The sequence below is a fragment of the Strix uralensis genome, chromosome Z (assembly GCF_047716275.1).
Source record: "Strix uralensis isolate ZFMK-TIS-50842 chromosome Z, bStrUra1, whole genome shotgun sequence".
In the NCBI taxonomy this organism is placed as follows: domain Eukaryota; kingdom Metazoa; phylum Chordata; class Aves; order Strigiformes; family Strigidae; genus Strix; species Strix uralensis.
The window spans coordinates 37,738,571-37,758,717 of record NC_134012.1 but is presented as its reverse complement, the minus strand read 5'-3'; the positions used below and the strand labels follow the sequence as shown (position 1 = coordinate 37,758,717).

Below are 20,147 nucleotides of genomic sequence, written 5' to 3'. Positions count from 1 at the left end.
ATATTCAGCTAACATGTTCTGATAGTGTAATTTAATATTTGCTTTCATCTGAATGTCTTTGCAGCTTACAGAATTGTTAAATGTTTTAAGCATAGAAGCCTCTCTCCAAACTCTGTGTGCCTGGAAGTGTTCCCACTTCCATCTAGTCTAATAAAAGCTGTTACCTCTTATAACTGATCTTCCTTTCTTATACCGTTAGGGAATCACACTACAAAAATACCACTACAAATTGCACAACTGAAGGACCTTAAATGCGTTTTCAACTACAAGCTGTACACAGAAAAAACCATGTATTTCAGAGAAGGATTTTTCTTGTGAAAAACAGATCCTAAGGGCTAGCATGAGGTCTGATTGGCCAAATCTACTACAACCCAATGACTGAATTGCATTCTACATCTCCCAAAGCAGAATTTGAACATCCATGTACTGGTAGATTTATGAGCCCTGTACCTTGGCTCCACTGCTGCAGTGCATTGCCACTCAAATGGGTGTATTTATAATGGCATTATAGTTCATGTCAGAAATACACCTTTGAAGTAAATTTTCTAGTCATTGTGCCTCACAACGCCTTGTTTCTCCTCACAGGGCAGGCTTGGAGCACACCAACATCATTTCTTTCAGAGGACAGCATCACTCCTTTCACATGCCATCACACCAGGAGATTTTTTTTTCCAGCAAGCAATGGGCATCCACCTGATCAGGCTGCTGTCAAAGGAAAGCCCTCAACATGCGTCTGTGGTGGCCACCACCTCCTCAGCACTGGTTGTTTTGCTGTAAAGTCCTGCCTGGGGCAGAGTAGCACTGGCTGGTTTGGGGCCCCAGCATGGGGCAGAGCCCCATGCCACAGCATGCAGGCTGCCAGGGCTGCCCCAGCTGCCCCCCAGCTGCCCCCCCTGCCTCCCAGGCAGTGCCATGAGGGTGGGCAGCACCATGGAAGGGAACTGCTATCCAGCTCACAAGCTCTTGTGGGTGCCCTTGTCATCTGTGGGAGCTTTTAACTTGGCAGCTGCACACAAGAGGGATTTTGCACATCACAAAGCTAGGTGAGCTTTTGTTGCTTTTATGTATTTGCCTGATGTTTGAAAAGAGCTGTTCTTCCTTCTGCTGGATCTTGCTACAGTCGTGAGATCAACTTCTGGCAGTATTAGTCACACCAGTTGTCCTCCCAGAGGCATGCAGGCAGTGTGGGAGCTGTTTTGCAAGAGCTGTGGGCCGAGCCTTGCAATAGCCACTAGTTTAATTGCTTAACCCTTTATTTAACACTAATTCATTATTTCCTCCTGGAAAAGAAATGCATTCTCTAGCCTAGAAGAAGATGATGATTCTTGAGCAGTAGATGTGAGCTGCCACACCAGCAGGAGAGCCAGGCACAACTGCATGACCTTTCTGCTAACATCCCAGATGGGAGACATAACCAGGAAAAACATGGTGTCACACTGTGTTTGCCAGGAAATCACGTGCTTGCCAGGGAGGCATTTCTCACCTCTCCAGGACACCACAGGGAGTGGAGATGGTCTTGCCAGGAGCTCAGTGTCACTTGCAGCAGGGATGAGACCCAGTAAGGCACATTTTATTCCCCAGACTTTTTGTACTTACACATAACATCCTATGCTGATTACATCCTTGGGGACTTCTTCAGACATAACATCAAATTTCAAAACTCTTTGTAGGATGGGATGTGCTGTCAATATGAGTGCCAGTGGGAAAAATTATTTATTGGCAGAAGGGATTTTATAAACATGTTATGACATTCTTCTTCATCTGATTTATGCTGAGATATCCCAGATATTAAGGGTAGAAGTAAACTAGGATGCACACATACATTTCCTCTGCCAGTAGTGCCCATATTTCACAAGGGCATGAATAAATAGACATTTCTAGATAAGAAGTGGAAACCTCTTTCCTCTATCTGAAGTAATTTAAAGTGCTCCCTTTATGCTATGGTCCCAGCCTTCCTTATCATTTGATAGTGTTGTTAGCATTGTTATAGTGCTGATGATTTAAACAGAAAAGAAGAACAAATTTTTAATTTTGCATTTCTTCTCTTCAGTAGTTTTTCAAAATATTGCTCTGGGTTAAGAGACAAAGTTAACGGGATTTACAGACTAGCTTACTGGTACAACAGCAAGAAACCAATTAAGGTTAGGTTAGGTTAGGTTAGGTTAGGTTAGGTTAGGTTAGGTTAGGCTAGGCTAGGTGAGCTGCAGGGCAAATGAAGATATTTGGGGTTAGAAACTCCTTTCTCGGGAAGTGCAGTGTTGTTCCTGCTTAGTGCTACATACGGTGACGTCATGGGGTGGGGGAAGAGGAAAGAGGAGGGGTGATCTCCTAACAAACAGCTGTTGCAGCTGTAGAGAGAAAAAAGGAGAAAGATCAGGAGCAGCAGCAGCAATCCGACCCCTGCAACAGGTAATATCTCTTGAGTGCAGGTCACCTAGACTACTCAAATGTGAAAAGGAAGGGGAAAAAAACCTGGGGTGGGATGTGCCTGTGAGAGAAAAGTACATCTTTTGTCCTGGTTCTCAGCAGCTTTCTTCTGAGCTATAGCGCTTGCAGCTTGTCATGGCGGTGGGAGGGGGAAGGGGTAGAAGTTCAGACCAGCATGACTTAAAAGGAAACTGTGTTAGCAGAGGGGCTTTTCTAGCAGACCTTTCCTGCGGGGGGGGGGGGGGGGGGGGGACGACGACAAAAAAAAAAAAAGGAACATCTCTCTCTGGTTTCCATGCAAGAGTTGCTTCCTCATGTGTGGCCAGCCAGTATGGGTGCACAGGAACGCAGCAGAGTGCCAAAGCTCCAAAGGTATGGAAGGGCTCAGTTCATGCAGGCCTGGGTGGGACCCCCCCTGAAAGGGTCCTGAGTGTGGGCTTCATCCTGGCACCTTGCAAGGGACACCTAGCCAAGGCAAGGGCTGCCCTGAGCTGGGTGCCACTGCTGTGCTGTCACCTTAGCTCAAGGGGGACATGGTCCTGACCACCCTTCAGACACTGAGGGCACCTACCTCCATACTTACCTCAGATGATAGCTACCACAGAGATGCTGAAGACCTAAAATAATAAAAATACAACCATTATGTGATCTTTCTGCCTGTGGAAATACATCAGGTTTTGCAAGCTAAAACTGTCACTGGTAAAATCTCTGCTGGTGAATAGAAAAGAGAATGTTTGGGACCATGCTGCTGTGTGTGCTAGTTCTGGGTGGTCTTATGGTTTCGTCTAGTTTCCTAGGCTTTTTGCCCAGACAGAAAGCAGATAAAGCTTTCCACTAAGCAAGGCTGGCCCTATATATGATGAATGCTTGCCTGGCATTTCAATGTATTTGATATAAAATCAGCCACGTGGAAAAATCAGTAACGTGGAACTGACTACTAAAACAGCTGAGAGCAAGTCCAGCCTTCTGGGTCTCTCTCCTGCAAGACCCATTTCTGTTTCTTTCTCCTGTCATCAATGCAGGCAGACTGCTGAAATGTGCAGTGCTCCCCCAGTGCCTTCAAATGAAAGCAACTTGAAAGTGTTAAAGCACATCACACTACAAGCAATAAATGAAGCAGAAAGACCATTTTACAAATCAGGCACCAGGGAGGCTAAGTGAGGTTTGTAAGATCAGACAGCAAGTCAGGAACTAAACAGCTACCTGTTGGATTGCTAGTCAGTGTTTTGTCTGCAAGGGTGCTTGCAGAAGCAGGCTTTGTGAGGTGAATGTGGAATGATACCTGCTGTGAACCAAGGGGAGCAGGAAATCTAACTAAAGCCCATCTCTTCTGCCAGTGACCTTTCAAATAGAAGCAGAGGACTGAATTTTGTGTTGTGACACAAAACTGTGAAGACAATGAAATGGGTTATCCTCAGTCTGTTTCTGGTTCTTTAAGTAAAGAGATCAGCCTTTGGATGAGAAAGACCTTAGAGAACAGTTACATTTCAGTTTCCTTTGGTTACACGGACATCACCTTTTATCCTCTGCAGAGTTCTTCACTTCTGACAAAGGCATTTGTTTGGTCTTAGGTACCTTTTTTGCAGGGATTAACACAGTAGGATGAAACCCCATTTTGAGATCAGGGCTGTTCCTTCACGCAGTGGAGAGCATCACCAAGCGAGGGAGCTGTGCTGCTCGCAGCTCTGGGGCCAGAATTTGTCTTCCAGGTAACACCGGCACACTGCCTGCCAGCACATCTCTACACTTTGGGAATACAGGGCTCTTCATAAATGCCAACAGTATGTATACATTTCAGTAGTTGCCAGCACATTTTATAGATGATGAGTTCTAACATGCAAGGGCTGCCACATTGCCAAAACACTAGTGTGAAGCTGCGTTTACAAACATCCTCTTGGTTATGCCCTGTTTAGCCAGGATTAAGCAGTTTAAGAGCGTGAAGACAACAATTTTCTAGCCAACCAATGGAGGCAGAGTTCAGAAAATAATCCCACATCACTGAAAGACAAGTTCTGAGGATGAGAGACAGATGTAGCCAACTAAACTTCAGAAGAGGAGAGAAACCTTATGCTCATATTGCATCCTGTGTAAAGCCCACATGGCAGTATCAGACCATCAGACTGGTGAACATGCTGACCAGAAAGCCTCAAGATTTTTATAACTGTTTCTGTAACTTTCATACCTGTTATGGTAATTCCTATCCATCCAGTAATAAGGCTGTTTCTTAAATCAGTAAAATGTTCTTAATTTTTTGCCTTTTTGTAAGGTACAGTGTCCCATCTGTTTTCTTACCATGAGAGAGAACAAAGTGTCATTAAGTAATAAGGCAGATGGGATTTTGGGTGAATATTTACAGAGCTTGCTGGACTTTAGTCTGCTTCAGTAGAATCATATTTTTCACAAAAGGAGTGTTTATGGAATACATTCGTCTGGGTCCTCATATGTTTTATTTTCATCATATCAAAGGGCACTGACGGCTCTTGAGAAGTAAATTATGCCAATGAATCTTTCTGTGCTTATAGAAGTGATGATATGAGTAGCAGCAATCCTGCATAACAGGAAGAGAGGAAGAAAGTAAATTTCTATGACCTCCTTAGGATACATGTTGGTTAAAAATTTAGAAGATCAGTTTATCTAGATCAATTTACAGAAGTGTTTCTTGTTTTTTATGGTCTTGGTCCAACACTGGGAATGAAGTATATGCATTTATCATATTTAGATATTTCTAAACACAGAAATTCACTGTGTTTGTTAATGTACAGATACAAATAAAGTTTGATGTCAGAGACGTACCATATCAACACACTGGATCAAGGGGCAACTTAAAGAGATCTTACTACTTATTGGGACAGGAAATTAATTGGTCAAACACAGGAGATAAATTCTAGTACAAAATTAACCAGTTGATTTCCCAAAGAGCTAGACAGTCCTTTTCATAGCTGGAGGACAGGTAAGCTTCTCTCTCTGCGGTAAGTCAGAAGAAAATACATTTATGGGAAAGGGAAATTAAGTATCTCCAGAGCCTATGAAGTTTTGCAAAAAGTCAGATTACCTATGAAAATTAGGTTAGTTACAAAAGTTAGTCTGCTCCAACAGGAGAAGATTCACTTTATTAAATGCAACTTGAAACACAGGCTGTGCAGAAAGACAAAGACCCTAGTTTGATGTTTACCTGGAAAACCTGTGGAGCAAGTTGGTTAAAAAAGGGAAAGACATATCCTTTGGACTGCATCAAATAAAAGCAGATTGAAATGCGGCTTTCTTTTCTATTTCTTCACCTACTTATTTACAACTATGCTGTCTGCTGGAGACACTACAAGTTATTTGTATTGTACTCTAAGCTGTCTTGAGTGCATACAAGAGGCACGTCTTCTGGGAGGAACAGGATAAACCTCACTCAGATAAAGAAACCCCAACGCTGGTGTCTGCGAGAGTGCAAGGTCCTCAGCAGCGCTGTGGTGGGTGCGACCCCAGCAGTTCCTTGAGTCTGGTCGCACTGTCAAAGCAGAGTCAAGCCAAGGGGCTGAGGCTTGAATCCAGCACTCAGTGGAGTGTTGTCTTTGTTTAGTTACTTTTTCCTCTGGAGGCACAAGTTTCACTGTATGACCACAGATCACCCTCATCACTGGTAGAAACTCAGAAAATGTTGGGGGGCATAACCTAGGTATACCAACAAAGGGAGCCTTTGATCCATTAGGGAGAGTACTCCTCTGTGACAACTGACAGACATGGAGAGTTTTCACTGATCTGTTTACATTTCAGCTGTTTTCCTTTGATATACTAACATGTCCGAAGAGGGTGCGATTTCTACAGGTTAGAAAGCTTGAATGTTGTAGTAAGTCATACAGTTTGCTTTATCATTTTCACCTCCACAGCTTCACCATGAATACCTACCTCTTTGTGTATGACTTAATGCAATTCTGTGGACATTCCTGGATATTTACAAATATGATCATCAGGTTCATGTCATTTGGAAAAGGTAGGATTCCTTCTGTGTTTTCCTTAAACATTTTAAGAGGCAGTGGCACACAGAAACATCAAATTAGAGATAAAGTTAGGATTCTGAATAGGTGTATGTCCAATACCAGGGGCCGTTATTTCAATTAGAAAAACATTGTTTTAGCCATTAAAAAGGATGAACAAACTACTAGTACCTACATTCTGCCTGTATCACATCAGGAATGAAGCTCCTGTTTTGCTAATGAGCTTTGATATTCAGCAGCATACTAGTAACATTTGACTTAGACACTGACCTAAATGTGTCTAGGTCCAGTCATTATGGTGAATATTAATCCTATTGAAGCCACTAGGAGGGAGTATCTTTGTGGTTATTGTGCACGACTCTGTGCAACATATTTGTCTTTCCATTGCCTGGGGTTAAGGCACAAAACCAGAAAACTAGTTGCTGGAAATTTAAAATTATTTATAATGGTGGACAGTTGCAGGTACATAAAAGACCTACTTTGTGGTCTGCTTGTTTTAGGAAGTGCCATGGGTACAGATACAGGCAGGAACTCAACATCTCCTCATGTTTAGACATTCCTCATACTTTTCCTCAACATGTCTACATATTCAGAAATATCCTAAAGTAGTTCTCTAAACCAACACATCCTGCACAATGTTTGCCAGTGCATCAAGTACAGGGGATCCCATTCTTTTCTCAGCTTCCTGCCTCTGTGTCAGAGCCACACACAGAGAATGGACTGCCTCCTCCCCAAAGCTTTGCTTCTGCTACCCAAAAGTTTGGTGCTGTGTGAATTTCATTTTTTGTCATCTCCAGTGGTGACAGGGCAAGAGCAAACCCAGTAGTTTGTCCAGGCTTTTACTGTATAACCAGCCTCTAATTTTCATCTTCTTTTTGTCTGTAGATTCATTGGCCGACACATTTTACTCCATAGGACTTGTAATGCGCCTTTGCCAGTTGTTATCTGTATTGGAGATCCTACACATCCTCATTGGCATTGATAAAAGCCATCTCTTCCCCAGGTTTTTGCAGGTAAGTCTATTTCTCAAGACCCTCCTTCCACGATCTACACACTTCAGCCATGGCTGCCCCTGGGGACAAGCCCAGACTGAACTACCTTAAATGGTCCACCTGCACCCTTCCTTGGGCACCTTGATCTGCTGATGGTTTGTTAACTGCAGGAATTGAGCCCTCAGAACTGAGCTGGGAAAGAGCTGCTCTCACAACTTTTTTCTTTTTTAAGCGAGAGTGGATAGTGAGTGCTGCATGCTTAGCCCACACAGCAGGGACCTGGAAGATGTCCACAGAAGTGGTCCCATTTCTAGGGTGCCATAGGTGGCTGAGGATACTACCTCCTCAGCCAACTTGCTTACAGCCAGAAGACAACATTTCAGAGCGCAAGTTTCAGTAGCTAATTCTTTTCCATACCATTTCCTCACTGACAAGTGCATATTTATTTTGCAGAGAAGCACAAGACAAGATTTTGTGGGGTAGCAAAGAGATGGCAGTGAGAAAACCACCAGCACATCAAGCCTCCTGAAACAGAGTTTGCTGGTGGTCATGAAGTGCAGAAGGAAAAGAATTAAGAAAGAGAAATGAAGGGACTAAAAAAGAATTAATGCTGGGAGAGGAAAGAAAGGAGAATTGCCCTATTCTTGCTGTAAGGGTCTCTGCCCTCTCAAACCCAGACATGGGCAACTTGTGGCAACATCCCACAGGTTCTGATGCTGTTAAGGGGTTTACAGGGCATATTTTCAGCTGTAGGCAGAAAAAACAGCCAAAAGATCACATGCTATAGCAGAAAGCAAGATCATTCTCTGACATTTTCCTTACCATACTCTTGTTTTTTGTTGAGACTTAGTCTCAGGTTTTGGTATTTGTCTTAATGCGCTGGAAAAAGTAAAAATGTTGACTTGAGTTTACCTTCAAACCTTTCAAATCCTTAGTATTTGAATAATGGTGAAACTGGTATTGCTCTCAGCAATCAGAAGGTAGAAGACTAAGAGTAGTTATGTTTGTAGTTTTCTGGATAGCCCATTTTTGTCAAATGACGTATTACATGGGTGAAGATGTTCCTCTTTTAAAATCTCCATTAGAAATTGACTAATACAGATCTCTGTTCTTTATGCTGCTCACTAAATATGGTAGCAAATCTGTCAAAATGCCATTAACTCTTTTCCCCTGCCTAAATCTATATGCTCTTACACTGACCCAGGGAAAAAAAAAAAGTATCCTATCTAATGTGTCCTGTAACAAATCTCATGTCATCTCTTGGAGAGAAGAGCAGCCTGCTAACAGTCATTAAAGCAAGGCTTGTCCTGGCAGAGTTTACACATTCCCCAGCCCTGACGCAGTCTGTTCCTTTCTTACCCAGCCCTACAGAAGCAGAGATCAGGGAAGCGTGCAGAAACACTGCTCTTTGTCACCACAAAAGACACTAGATATGAAATGGACATTCTGAGCAAGAAAACTGTGACCTTTCTTGGGCAGTGCAATTACTGCAGTGCTCTGCAGGGCAGCATAGAGAAGGTGGGTCAAGGAATGATACGGCACTGTGACTCCAAACATTTGCCTCACAACACAGATAGCTTTGGCTCCTTACTTCATTCTTTCCTCAAGTGTTTTCTGACCACAAACACAACTCTCTTGCCTTGATTTTAGCTGTAGTCTCATGCTGTCCAAGCAAGGTGTACAAGCTCTTTGTGTAGACTTTGCTTTCACTTGGGTTGCCCTGCTTTAGCTGTGAGAGTGCAGGTTAAGCAGTTGTGTGCCAACGGTGTTTCATGTGCCTTGCCACACCTTCCTCCCTAGGAAAAAATATAAATATATATTTTCCACAATGCGCTGTGGACAGACAGTTAGAGACACTTACCTTACTGCAGCCTGCTGACTACTGCACATAGTCGGGACACTGGTAAAGCTGCAAGAATTTGATAGTGGCTGCCCTGTTCTGCATCGCCACTACCTGTTCTGACTCCAAGCTTAAAACATATCCCTAGATGCATCCCTCAGGCTGTGCACACACATGCATATCCACAGTGAACTTCATCTCAGGTGATCTCTAGGATGCGAGAACAGGTGGGTCTGGCAATGTCAAGGAAGCACACGGGTGGAAGTAATGCCACCTAAAACAAGCTGTGAAAGCACCCCTGTGGTGGCTGGTTGTTTTGTAGGCATTATAGCAGAGACAAGATTTAAGCACCATCTGAATGAAGGATTTCTGCCAAATATTGTGGTTTAGTAGCATTTACAAGGAACACTTTGAGATACACATTACAGGTAGTGGAAAAGCAAACTCAGAGGTGTTTTCTGGAAAAACCCTTTCAGTATGGCCTGATTGAGTGACAAAGTCTCAGCCCACCAGGCACCTGAGAAGGGTCAGGGATGCCAAGGCCAAGTCATACGATGGGAGAGAGAGGAGACCTGTATGATGGATGCTTTGGAGGAAGGGAAGACAAGGGAGGGTCACAAAGTTGGTAAAGGGATGTCTCTCAGGGCATTTGCAGTGTGAATGATTGAGAGGAGAACAGGAGAATGTGTCACATGTCATTGCAGTTGCCAAAACAGAGGATAATGAAATTTAGTAGTCTGTCCAGGGAGTAAAGGCTAATGGGACTGGTACTTTAGCAAGGGAGAGAGTAGAAAAGACGTAAGAAAAGACACATTTTTGTGAATAAAACCATGAGTGAAAAACACCAGTTCTTCATCCTGTGCAAACAGGATTGGATTTACCAGACCAAAAGCAACGTACTACGGCTTTGTGATAAAAACATTAATTTTTAACTTAATCTAAATACTTAGTTGCACTTTTTTGGTCTTTTTTAAATAGTCACTAAATTGAAGAGCTATGTAAGGGTTTCAGGTACCAAGTACTATACTGCACAGTCACGGTTATTAAAAAATGGAAGTGAATGTGGTGCCTACTCCTGCCCTAACCTCAGCTAGTCTCATTTGCTCTGTCTCACTTACTTGCTTCAAATGCCCAGGCTGTCTTGTGGAAATTTATGTGATTCTACAGAACTTGCTGTATCCTGTGAGAGACCAGTGCTGGGAGAGGAAGGAAATTCCAGTTTGATTTTAACACAAAGAACAAGAAGGAATGAAAAATGAAACCACTGTATTTATGCTTTGTGAGGTGTCAGCATATACTTCCTTTTTATGAACATGAAAACACAGGCCTTTTAGTTTTGATTTTTTTTTTTTTTTTTTAAGCAAGAGAGTAGCAACAGAGAATACCATATTTTCATTCATGTGAGGAGGATAGATGATCTATAGGAGAAATGAGCTGTGGCTGAGCAGCAGCAGCCTTTTATATGTAAGTGCGTATATGTATGTGTGTATACACACACATACACATATATGTATGTGTGTATATATATGTACATGATGTCATGTATATACATATACAGATGTGCGTGTGTAGGGGGACAATATCAACAGACATTTATTGGAAGCTCCTCTTCTTCAAGTAGCAACCTGCCTTGTCACTTGCTGAAAAAGTCCCCAGATTCTGACTAACCCTTGCCATCCACCTTCAATTTGTGTGGGTTACCTAAAGGTATGAGTGCTATGAAAGAAAAAAGCACAATGTCTTAAAGGGGAATACAGGCAAGCAGGCAGGCAACCTCCTGATTTACATAGAGAAGAGGTAGGATGCCCAGGTCTATCCTCATTGTTGTGGTTGCAACCCAGCTGACAGCCAAACATCATGCAGCCACTCACTCACCCTCCCCAGCCTGGAGGAAGAGGAAGTTAATTGGAGGAGTAAAGGGAGACTCGTAGGTTGAGATAAAAACAGTTTAATAATTGAAATAATAAGGATGGTAATATAATAATAATAGAAAATACAAATGGGTAATGCCAGTGCAATTGCTCACCACCAACTGACTGATGCCCAGCCTGTTCCTGGCTAGCAATCCCAGAGAAGATCCTGAAACCACAATCCCAGACGCAAGAGAGCAAACTTCCTGGCTGTCCTGGTTTAGCTAGGATAGGGTTAAGTTTCCCCAGCAGTGGGGGGAAGCTCTAGCCGGGTTATTCAATACCATGCTGACATCACCTCCTGGCGCCCAAGTGCGGGAGAATCAGTGCGTGTGTTTTGAGATCGCTCTGCTCTCACTGCTGTATCAGTATACTTCTTGCTCTGTTCATTGTTATTACTGTTACTGTTATTGTTATTGTTGTTGTTTGTTTTGTTGCTGTTGCACTGTTGTATTAAACCTCTCCTTATCTCAGCCCTGGGGCTTTGTATTTCATTCCCTTTGTGGGGGAGGGGCAGCGGCCGCGTGGTCTCAGACCCCGGCAGGGACTAAACCACCACACTGGCCAATCCTCATATATGTCCTGAGCATGTCATTATATGATATGGAATATTCCATTGGCCAATTTGGGTCTGTTGCTCTGGCTCTGCTCCCTCCCAGCTTCTTGTTCACCTGGACATGGGAAGGACATGAGGAGTCGGAAAGTTCTTGGTCTCTTAGCAACAACTGAAAACATGAGTGTATTATCAACATTCTTCTCATACCAAATGCCATACTGAATTCAAAGCACAGCACTATTCTAGCTAAAAAGAAGAAAAATTAATTCTATTCCAGCCAAAACCAGGACACTCATGAGGACATCACAATTGCCCTTGAGCAGCCAGGCCTGTATCCTGTCCCGCAGACGTGCTCCAGAGCAAGGCCACAGGTGGTTTTCAATTTTTGTCTCTGATGGCTGCTTTGTGCATCCCATTGTTTGCTGGCTGAGACTGCAGTCTAACATGAACAGAAGACCTACAGGGAACCTGCTTTGTCTCAGGTCCAGTTCCCTGCTCTTGCAGGTACTTAACATAGTTTACAATCTGATTACTGACTTCCATCATCTGCAACCAGCGAACCTGAGTGCCTGCAGTGATCCCCTTCCCCAACATGAATCCTCTGATGGAGGAAACCTGATAAGCCCCAGCTAGGTGATACTCACTGCCTCTTGTGCACCTGCTTGTGCCCTGGCGAGAGAAGGAAATCCAACAGCCTCTTTCACTCCCAGACCGTGAGGCTGAATTGTGGGTCTCCATAGCCACTCTGTCTCCTCGGTCAGTGCTCATCCTCTTGAAATTGAGGATGGTAGCTACCTGTCTAGTGCTTATCCTTTTATCTCACTGAAATGGGATGAGCTCCTGATCACTTGACCATGCTGTTTTCTAGCACTTTTCCATCTGGCCACCTTTGAAGAGCAAGTGACTGTTTGGAAAATCTGCCAGCTCTCACATCTGAAAACATGTCCACCTTTTCATTGTTGCGACAAAGCTTTGGTCTCTAAGTCAGATAATTCCCTGAAATATCTCTCATATTAACAATATTGCAGAACTCTCTCTCCACATCCCAGTCTGATTATAGGGTTGCTAACAAAATGCCCGCACCACTAATGCTTTACTCCTTTACCACCCTCCACTAAAATGATTTTAACTCAGGTTCTATTTTATTTATTCTCTCCAGCTCACAATCCAGTTCAGTGTTCACACTCCTTTTACCTTTGTTTTGATTTCCCTCTTGTGATGGTTGTCCCACCACGCTTCTCTTATCTCTGTTGTATCTGCTTTCAGATCCTGCATCAATACTTCCAGTTCCCCCATTTTCTTGTGAGGTTCCTCAGCATCAGCGTACAAACACAGGACTTACTACCTCTCACTCTCTGTTTCCTGGCCCTGCTATACAGAGGTCTGTCAACATCTGACCTTCTTAGAAATCAGTTCCTCAGTTAGGGACCAATGGGATCAGCAGCACAAGATGACAGTCAGGGCAGGGTGAGAGGCAGCAAGACCACTTTTATCTGTCTTGGCCCTTCAGTGCTTTTCAAGATGAGGAACCAGATCCTCTCACGTAATTTTGCTGAATAGTGAAGTGATGGCTGCTTTATCTGATACATGTGGTTTTCGAAAAAAGTCTGTAGCCAAAATGTTCCATGCAGGAACCAGTAAACACTATGTAACAAAACTACAGCACAAACTTGATGAAATGCAAAGTTCTTATTTAAGGTAGGAGTAAGGGGAAGGGGGAAACCAAGGGAAGAAGAATGACTGTGCTTATAAAAAACACCTTGTTAATCTGTTTTCATTTCATGATTTTTCACTGACTTGACATCTTAACCCATAAAATCATTAAGCCTAAGGTACCTTACGGAAGAGATGGCAGTGGCTATAAAAAACCCCAATGAAGCTATACTGATTCATACCAACTGAATAGAAGCAAGTTTTCTCCTTCAGTGCTTTCAAAGAGAGTGTAAATCAGCGTGAACTAGTACTGTTCTGGGAGAGTTGCACAAGCAACTCTTGGCAGTACTGTTACAGATACATTTATTTTGCAGGGCAGGGCATGGATACTGACAGAAACTTGTCCAAGAAAGCGGCAAAAAGACGCTTTTTTTTGATTTCTTGAGCTTTAATATTGCCAAAGTATTTTTTTAAGCTGGAGAGACTGTCTGTTTAATCTGCTTTTATATCTTTTAATTTGTAAAGGCATACCTTGTGGATTGGATAAGGTTCAACTACTAGAAAAATGTTATGACATAAATAGTATGGCAAATGTTGTTATGAAATGGTAAGATTAAACCCACTTCTAGCCAGGAACAGAATGAAAAAAAAATAAGGTATTCTACTTTTCCTCCTCCTCCTTTCTGCAAATCTTACATGAGAGATACCTCTTGGAACACAGATCTCCAAACTATGGAAAGACTGTGAGATTAGCAGTGTGTGGCATATCTTCCCACCCAAGGACCCTCTGCATCCCATGGCCTCCCATGCAGCCTACAAGCAAGGAAGCTTATGCCCACCAGCCCTCCAGGCACCTTCAGGGGCACAGTGGGAGAAGTCCTTGCTCCCACGACCTCTGCCAGCTCATCCACAGGTTTTCTGGCCTACAAACTCAAGTCATCCCCGTTGGGAAGCAAACCTCACCCCTTACCATAGCAGATCCATGATGCTGCAGCCAACAGTTTTCAGTTCCCTGAGCTGGAGGCCAATGGGGTCTTGAACAAAAGCAGGCCAAGAAGCAAAACGTTCACTGGAGCATCTGTGTAAAGCAAACTGAATTCACCTCTGACCTCCTTTTTTGCCAAAATAGCACAGAAATGAGAGCTATAGAAGGTGCTCCCTGATTTCACAATTCTTTTTTCTTTTCAGATCACTGAGAGAGTAATTGTTTTATTTGTCGTGATCAACAGTCAGGAAGAAGTTCAAGGGAAATATGTCGTGTGTGTTTTATTTTTCCTTTGGAATTTATTAGATGTGGTCAGGTAAGGAGTCAACGGCGAAACCACAAAGGAAAAACAGGTCATTCTTGTGAGCAGAATCCCACCCCCATTGTTCTGCAGGTTCATTATTTTTAAATTGGTAGAAAAGCATATTATCCATTTTAAATAAAAGCTTTGCCCTTATAAGCTTCTTACTGATTTTTACAAAAATCTGCATAGCTGAGAGGCAGAGTGACTTACAGAAGTAAATGACTGCATTAAAATTTGTAGTTCAAAGGCTTTGACTTTTTTAACAAAAATTTAGAAGGAAATCACAGCTACCTCCCAGGGAACAACAATTTCCAAAACTGATTTACAATCCTATTGCTTTATTTTTTAATTTTTTTAACATCTCACTTCAATCCAAGATTGACAGCACAGTAAGGCAGCACCGGCACAACTCCTTGCTAAAATAGAAAGACTATTCTAGGTTAATTGCACCGTGCTTTCCAAAAATCCAAGAGCTCCCGCTGCAGAGACTGAGAATTTTGGTGTAGTAGGGTATATATCACACTGCAGGGACAAGGCACATGAGGCAAAATGGATAGGAATACCATTGAGGATTTTGGCCTCAAAAATTTTGTATGGTGGAAGGTGGTGGGGGTAAAAGTATAATGGTGAAAAATACACATTACTGACTTTGCACTGGTATCTGAATGTCAGTAACGTTTCTCAAATGGAACTTAAGCCTCTATGGACCTCAGTTTATAGACTTACAGCAGGAAAGACATGGAATTAAGAAGCATTTTAACAAGACATAGCCCTCACAGCAACCTCTGTATGGAAGCAAAAGTTTTTTCTTTATCTTTTTTCTTTCTGCTCAAACAGCTTTCTGCTATTTTAAGTAAGTTGCTTTGGAGACTGACTGGTGAATATGGATTTAGGCAGCAGAGGAAATGTACACAGTAAAAGAGATCTGAGAAAGCAAAAGTGTCAGGTAGGATTACTAAGAAAGATTTTAAGTCAGCTTCAGAGTATTTGTACTACATATGTTAATAAACTATTCATTGTATTGATTATTTGGATTATTGCTCCATCCCACTTCTTTTTGAAGTTTGTAAAGCTAAAACACTAGAACCTAATCTCAAATGAAAGGGTTCTGTGCAGCTGGAGAGAGGCCAAAACCATAAACAATATTGGCTATAAAGACCTGTCAGTGCGTTATAGTCCTATCATTGCTAAAGAACACAGTCCAGCATCATAGCAATAACAGTGGCCATTTAACAGGCAAGATACTGTGGACTACAGCAGCAAATGACCAATTCAAATAATAACACAGAGTACAACTCATACAGATGTAGAATTCTTACCCGATTTGTTTTACAGCATCTGTGTCATGTCCTAGCATCTCAAAGAAGTCGTCACATCTGAATGTACAGGAATCTATCCCATCCCTTAGCCAACTAGTGTTGAAGTATTACAAGTTCTTCCACATAGTTCTTCAGGGACATAAATATCCTGTGCATTACGGCTAATGATATACTAAGAGCAAATTCTGCAAGGTTTTCTATATCTCATCTTCCCTGCCTATGCCACAAACAGCCTAAGAAGGTATATAGTGAGGGAGTAGCTGTTTCTTGTTTGTACTGGGTTGAGATTATGCCTTAAAAGTAATAGTAATAAAAAACTGAGAAAATCCTGAGGTTGCAGAGGACAAACTTGAGAGATGACAGTACACTTATAGCCTATCAAACTCTTCTACAGTCCAGGAATGATGCAAAATTAGTCGAATTAATAAGAAAGGAATACAGAAAGCTTGTTTGATGCTGGTTCCATCTGTCAGAAACAGTCGTGGCTAACAGTGGCTTAAAAGTTCTTATTTTCATATCTCTAGCAGGACACAGCACAAAAAGCCTTTCAGCTGACCAAAAATGCAATCAGACCTGTTTCTCCAGTGTCTGGAAAGCTGCTGTACCATTTTTAGATTAAAATTTAGATGTACCATTTTTAGACTTAGATCCTAGCTAGGATTAGCTCACCTTTGGAGACTGAAGTCCTAGGCATTCTGGTCTCCCACTGAGCAACAGTAACAGCCACAGTAAGAATAAAACATTGCAATACACTGGAGCACAACTGCTTTTTTTGCACCTACTACCCCTTCTGGGGTCCAGGCGAGGGGCAGCGGTACTACAGAAGATTAAATACCTGGGATTACCTTGCTGTTTAGCCTGGAGTAGCTAGTTCAGCAGTCACAAATCAGCATTTTCTCAGCCCCAAGCAACAGTCATATTCTGCCTGCCCCTCTCAGTTGTAACACCCCTATCTTAAATCCATTTTCTGATGGAACAATATGAAATCATGTTGGTTTCTGATACAGCCTGTGGGCTGGAAAACTGTCTGCCTGCTCTAGGGCAGCGCGAGGCAACTCTTCTGAAATAATGAACCATCTACTTCAGACATCAATTAGAGCCTGAACAAAACTGTTGCAGTATTGCTCTGAAATCTTCTCAGATAGGCAGGTCCAAGCTCTTCTGCAATTCCCTTGGATTCTTCAACACCATATCTTTATTTTGAAAGGCATAATCATTCCCTTTGAGCTCATCTACTGTTCCTCTTGCTGCAGGTACACTTACAACATGTTAGCAAGGATGGGAATATACTACCTACCACTGACATGGCTCAACTTCTCACTGTGCATCCCACTCTATCCCCTTTCAGTTCTGGCTAAAGGTAAAAAGATAAGAAAGGTACCAATGACTTGCTTCCTTAATCTTCTTCAATAAAAATGTGATCAGTTCAATTGTCATTTGTGTTTAAGATACTTCTTTTTGTGTTGCCAAAGAAGTTGTGAATGTTTATGTACTCTCATACTAACCTGTATGTCACCTATCTTCCTCTTTTCTGCACTTTCTCCTTAATAGGGGTTCTCTACGATTTGTATGTGGGTTTGTTTTGTTTTTTAAAAACATGGGAAAATGTTCATTTTTTCTGGGTAAAGCAGGAAAACACCCCCACAAAAGACAGAGGGATGCTCCCATTCCAGACTGACCACATTAGTGGTCCCAAAGCTGCCTTCTCCCTCACTGAGGCTGACCTTACTGGCTTAGGCCATACTTAGCCCCTTATCACACCCAGACCAGGAAATGTGCCCACTGAGATAATACTGAAAGCAGTGCAACTACAGGAGTGACATAACTTGTTACTGAATAGGAAATACTTGCTAACTCTAGTACTAAGAGCAATTAGCACTTCAGACCTACAAAACTGAACTCAAGAGGCAAACAACATGTGCATATGCATACGAATGATATGGTAAATTCAGCATATAATACAGCTATCTATACCTTAGAGGTAATTGACTTTTATATGAAGCTTTCTGATGATCTTCCACCTCCTTTTGACTTAACCATGTTATTTTACAGCATTTGCGATTTGTGTATCACTGCCTTATTTTGAATCCTTTGGCACATACTCCATCGAGCTACCCCTTCCATTCGCCTTCTCAATCTACTTCCCCTATGTTCTGAAAATGTACCTGCTAGTGCTCTTCATAGGTAAGTATCTTATCTTCCAGGAATCTGGATCTCAACACAACTGGGATGATCATGGCAACAAAAAAATCAAATCAGTATAGCTCCTTTCAGAAACTATTAACTTTTTCTGCCACATCTGCAGGCCACTGCAGGGAAGTTCATCACCAGCTGTTTGGATATCTGATGTCTTTCAAATATAAATAATTGAATTTGCAAGATACGCTCTGTGTGTGAGGCATAAAAATAAAAACCGAATTGCTTCAGTGATCCTGGCCTTAAAGCTACTTACTGAAGTTTGCTTTTTTTTAAAAAAAAAAAAAATTCTCATTTGATCACACTCTCATTCTGAGTAACCCCTCCTCACTCATTCATCCTAGCTGGTTATATCTAAATTAAGACTTCTACAACTTGATTATCCAAAGGGGTGAAAAAAGAACCCACCCCAAAACCTGTATATAAATAGACACCTTCTCCTTCTCAATAAAACACTTTTTGAAAAATTTGAACTGAATTTGGCTGCATTACAGTCAAATCTTTGTTCCGTCACTGGCTTTAACGCTACTTTGAAGGATCTCATCTTTGCGATGCAGTGTTCTGTTCCTAAGTTCATGGAAGGAACTGTGCAAGATGAAGGCTCATACTGTTCCTTCTAAATGAAGACGCTTTGGACTTTACTCCCATGTTCTATAACCATTTTGTGTTTTGATTCAGGTATGTGCTTTATCATCCAGAACCTCTTCTCTGAAAGGAAGGCACACCTAGGGACAGGCAACATCAAAAAGAAAAGAAGCTAAATCTTATTTTGTTTGGAAATAAAAAATATATTCCCAGTGGGCTGCTGTGTATCAAAGGTTAAAAAGAAATTAGACAAAGATTTTCAACGCAAAACTCCTGTTTGCATGTACATTATCTGGCTATGTAGAGTTTTCAGAAAAGGCAGGTCTCTTTAACGCACCTCAAAATAACTAGTTACTTCTGAAAGTTTTGACTTCAAATAGCAGGAGTTTTAAAAAATAATATATTTTTTCTAATATGTATTAGAGAACTCCAAAAAAAATTGAGGAGTGCCTCCACTCACAATCGCACTAGCAACCCTTATTTTGGTGTTAATTCTTGCCTCATTAGCAACAGATATTCTGTAATGACAATACAATTTAATCTACAAGATTATTTTATATTAGGCCAACATGTATGTGCCTCATACATAAAAATGCTAAACTGGCTAGAACTGGGACCTCTCAAGGAGCAGAACCTGGAAACTTTGCAACCTACGAGATTCATATGTTGACCAGCCCCAGGCATTCACAAAGGATCCCTCACATTCTGGCCCAGCCTTCACTTCTTCAAACAAGATTCCAGAAAATGCAGCTAAACCACAAAGGCAAGTGATCAGGTACTCATCTACCATATATTCAAGGGGTATTTAAGGGTCAGAAGTAAAAACTTATAATCATGTGCCTGGTAGACATTAAGAATCTCTTTCCCTACAATGACTTTCTTCCATGCTAAACAGCAGACAGACACACAAAAGAAGCATGATGTACTTAAGCCAAATATATGTTGTTCTTTAAAGGGAAGTGAGTGACTATCAAAAGCCATGCGCAAAATTCTAGCCATTTTACTCAAGTGTGTTTCTCCTCATACTTCTGTACAACTATCTGTGAGAATGCAGCTAGAACACAAGTCTCTTAAAAGGCTGGGACTGAAGAATACGAACAGCAACCCAGGGGGACTGTACAAGTGAAAATGGACAAATAACTGCTTAGAGGCTGGCAGGGGCTCTTCTGATGTTTCATCCATACTGGTTGCCACCTCATTTGAATTCAAGCAATTGGGGAGAAAAGTGAGGCTATTTTTTTGAGCTTGACTGAAAACTCGGGAGAGTGAGGAAAGATAATAGTTGGAGGGAAGATAATATTTAAAAGGAAAATTAACATTGTCACAATATGAAGAGGCTTTTGCCTGTATGACTTTCTAAACCGTGCAGCCTAAGAGGGTATGTTAGGAAAGAGCGA

At 41.9% G+C, this 20,147-nt stretch overlaps 1 protein-coding gene across 1 annotated transcript; it reads left to right on the top strand.

Annotated features, from left to right (window-relative positions):
* Positions 1-2,319: 2,319 nt before the first annotated feature.
* On the top strand, positions 2,320-19,906 carry HACD4 (3-hydroxyacyl-CoA dehydratase 4). Its single transcript, XM_074857092.1, has 7 exons — positions 2,320-2,409; positions 6,303-6,406; positions 7,296-7,423; positions 14,550-14,662; positions 17,223-17,329; positions 18,022-18,153; positions 18,844-19,906. The coding sequence occupies exons 2-7, from the start codon at positions 6,310-6,312 to the stop codon at positions 18,924-18,926; spliced, it is 660 nt and encodes a 219-aa protein (XP_074713193.1). The 5' UTR covers positions 2,320-2,409; positions 6,303-6,309; the 3' UTR covers positions 18,927-19,906.
* Positions 19,907-20,147: the final 241 nt, after the last annotated feature.

Coding starts and splice junctions, on each gene's coding strand:
- HACD4 (XM_074857092.1), top strand. CDS start 6,310: ATGAATACCTACCTCTTTGTGTATGACTTAATGCAATTCTGTGGACAT. Junction 14,663..17,222: donor AATTTATTAGATGTGGTCAG/GTAAGGAGTCAA, acceptor CTCTTGCTGCAG/GTACACTTACAACATGTTAG. Junction 17,330..18,021: donor CCTTTCAGTTCTGGCTAAAG/GTAAAAAGATAA, acceptor GTTATTTTACAG/CATTTGCGATTTGTGTATCA.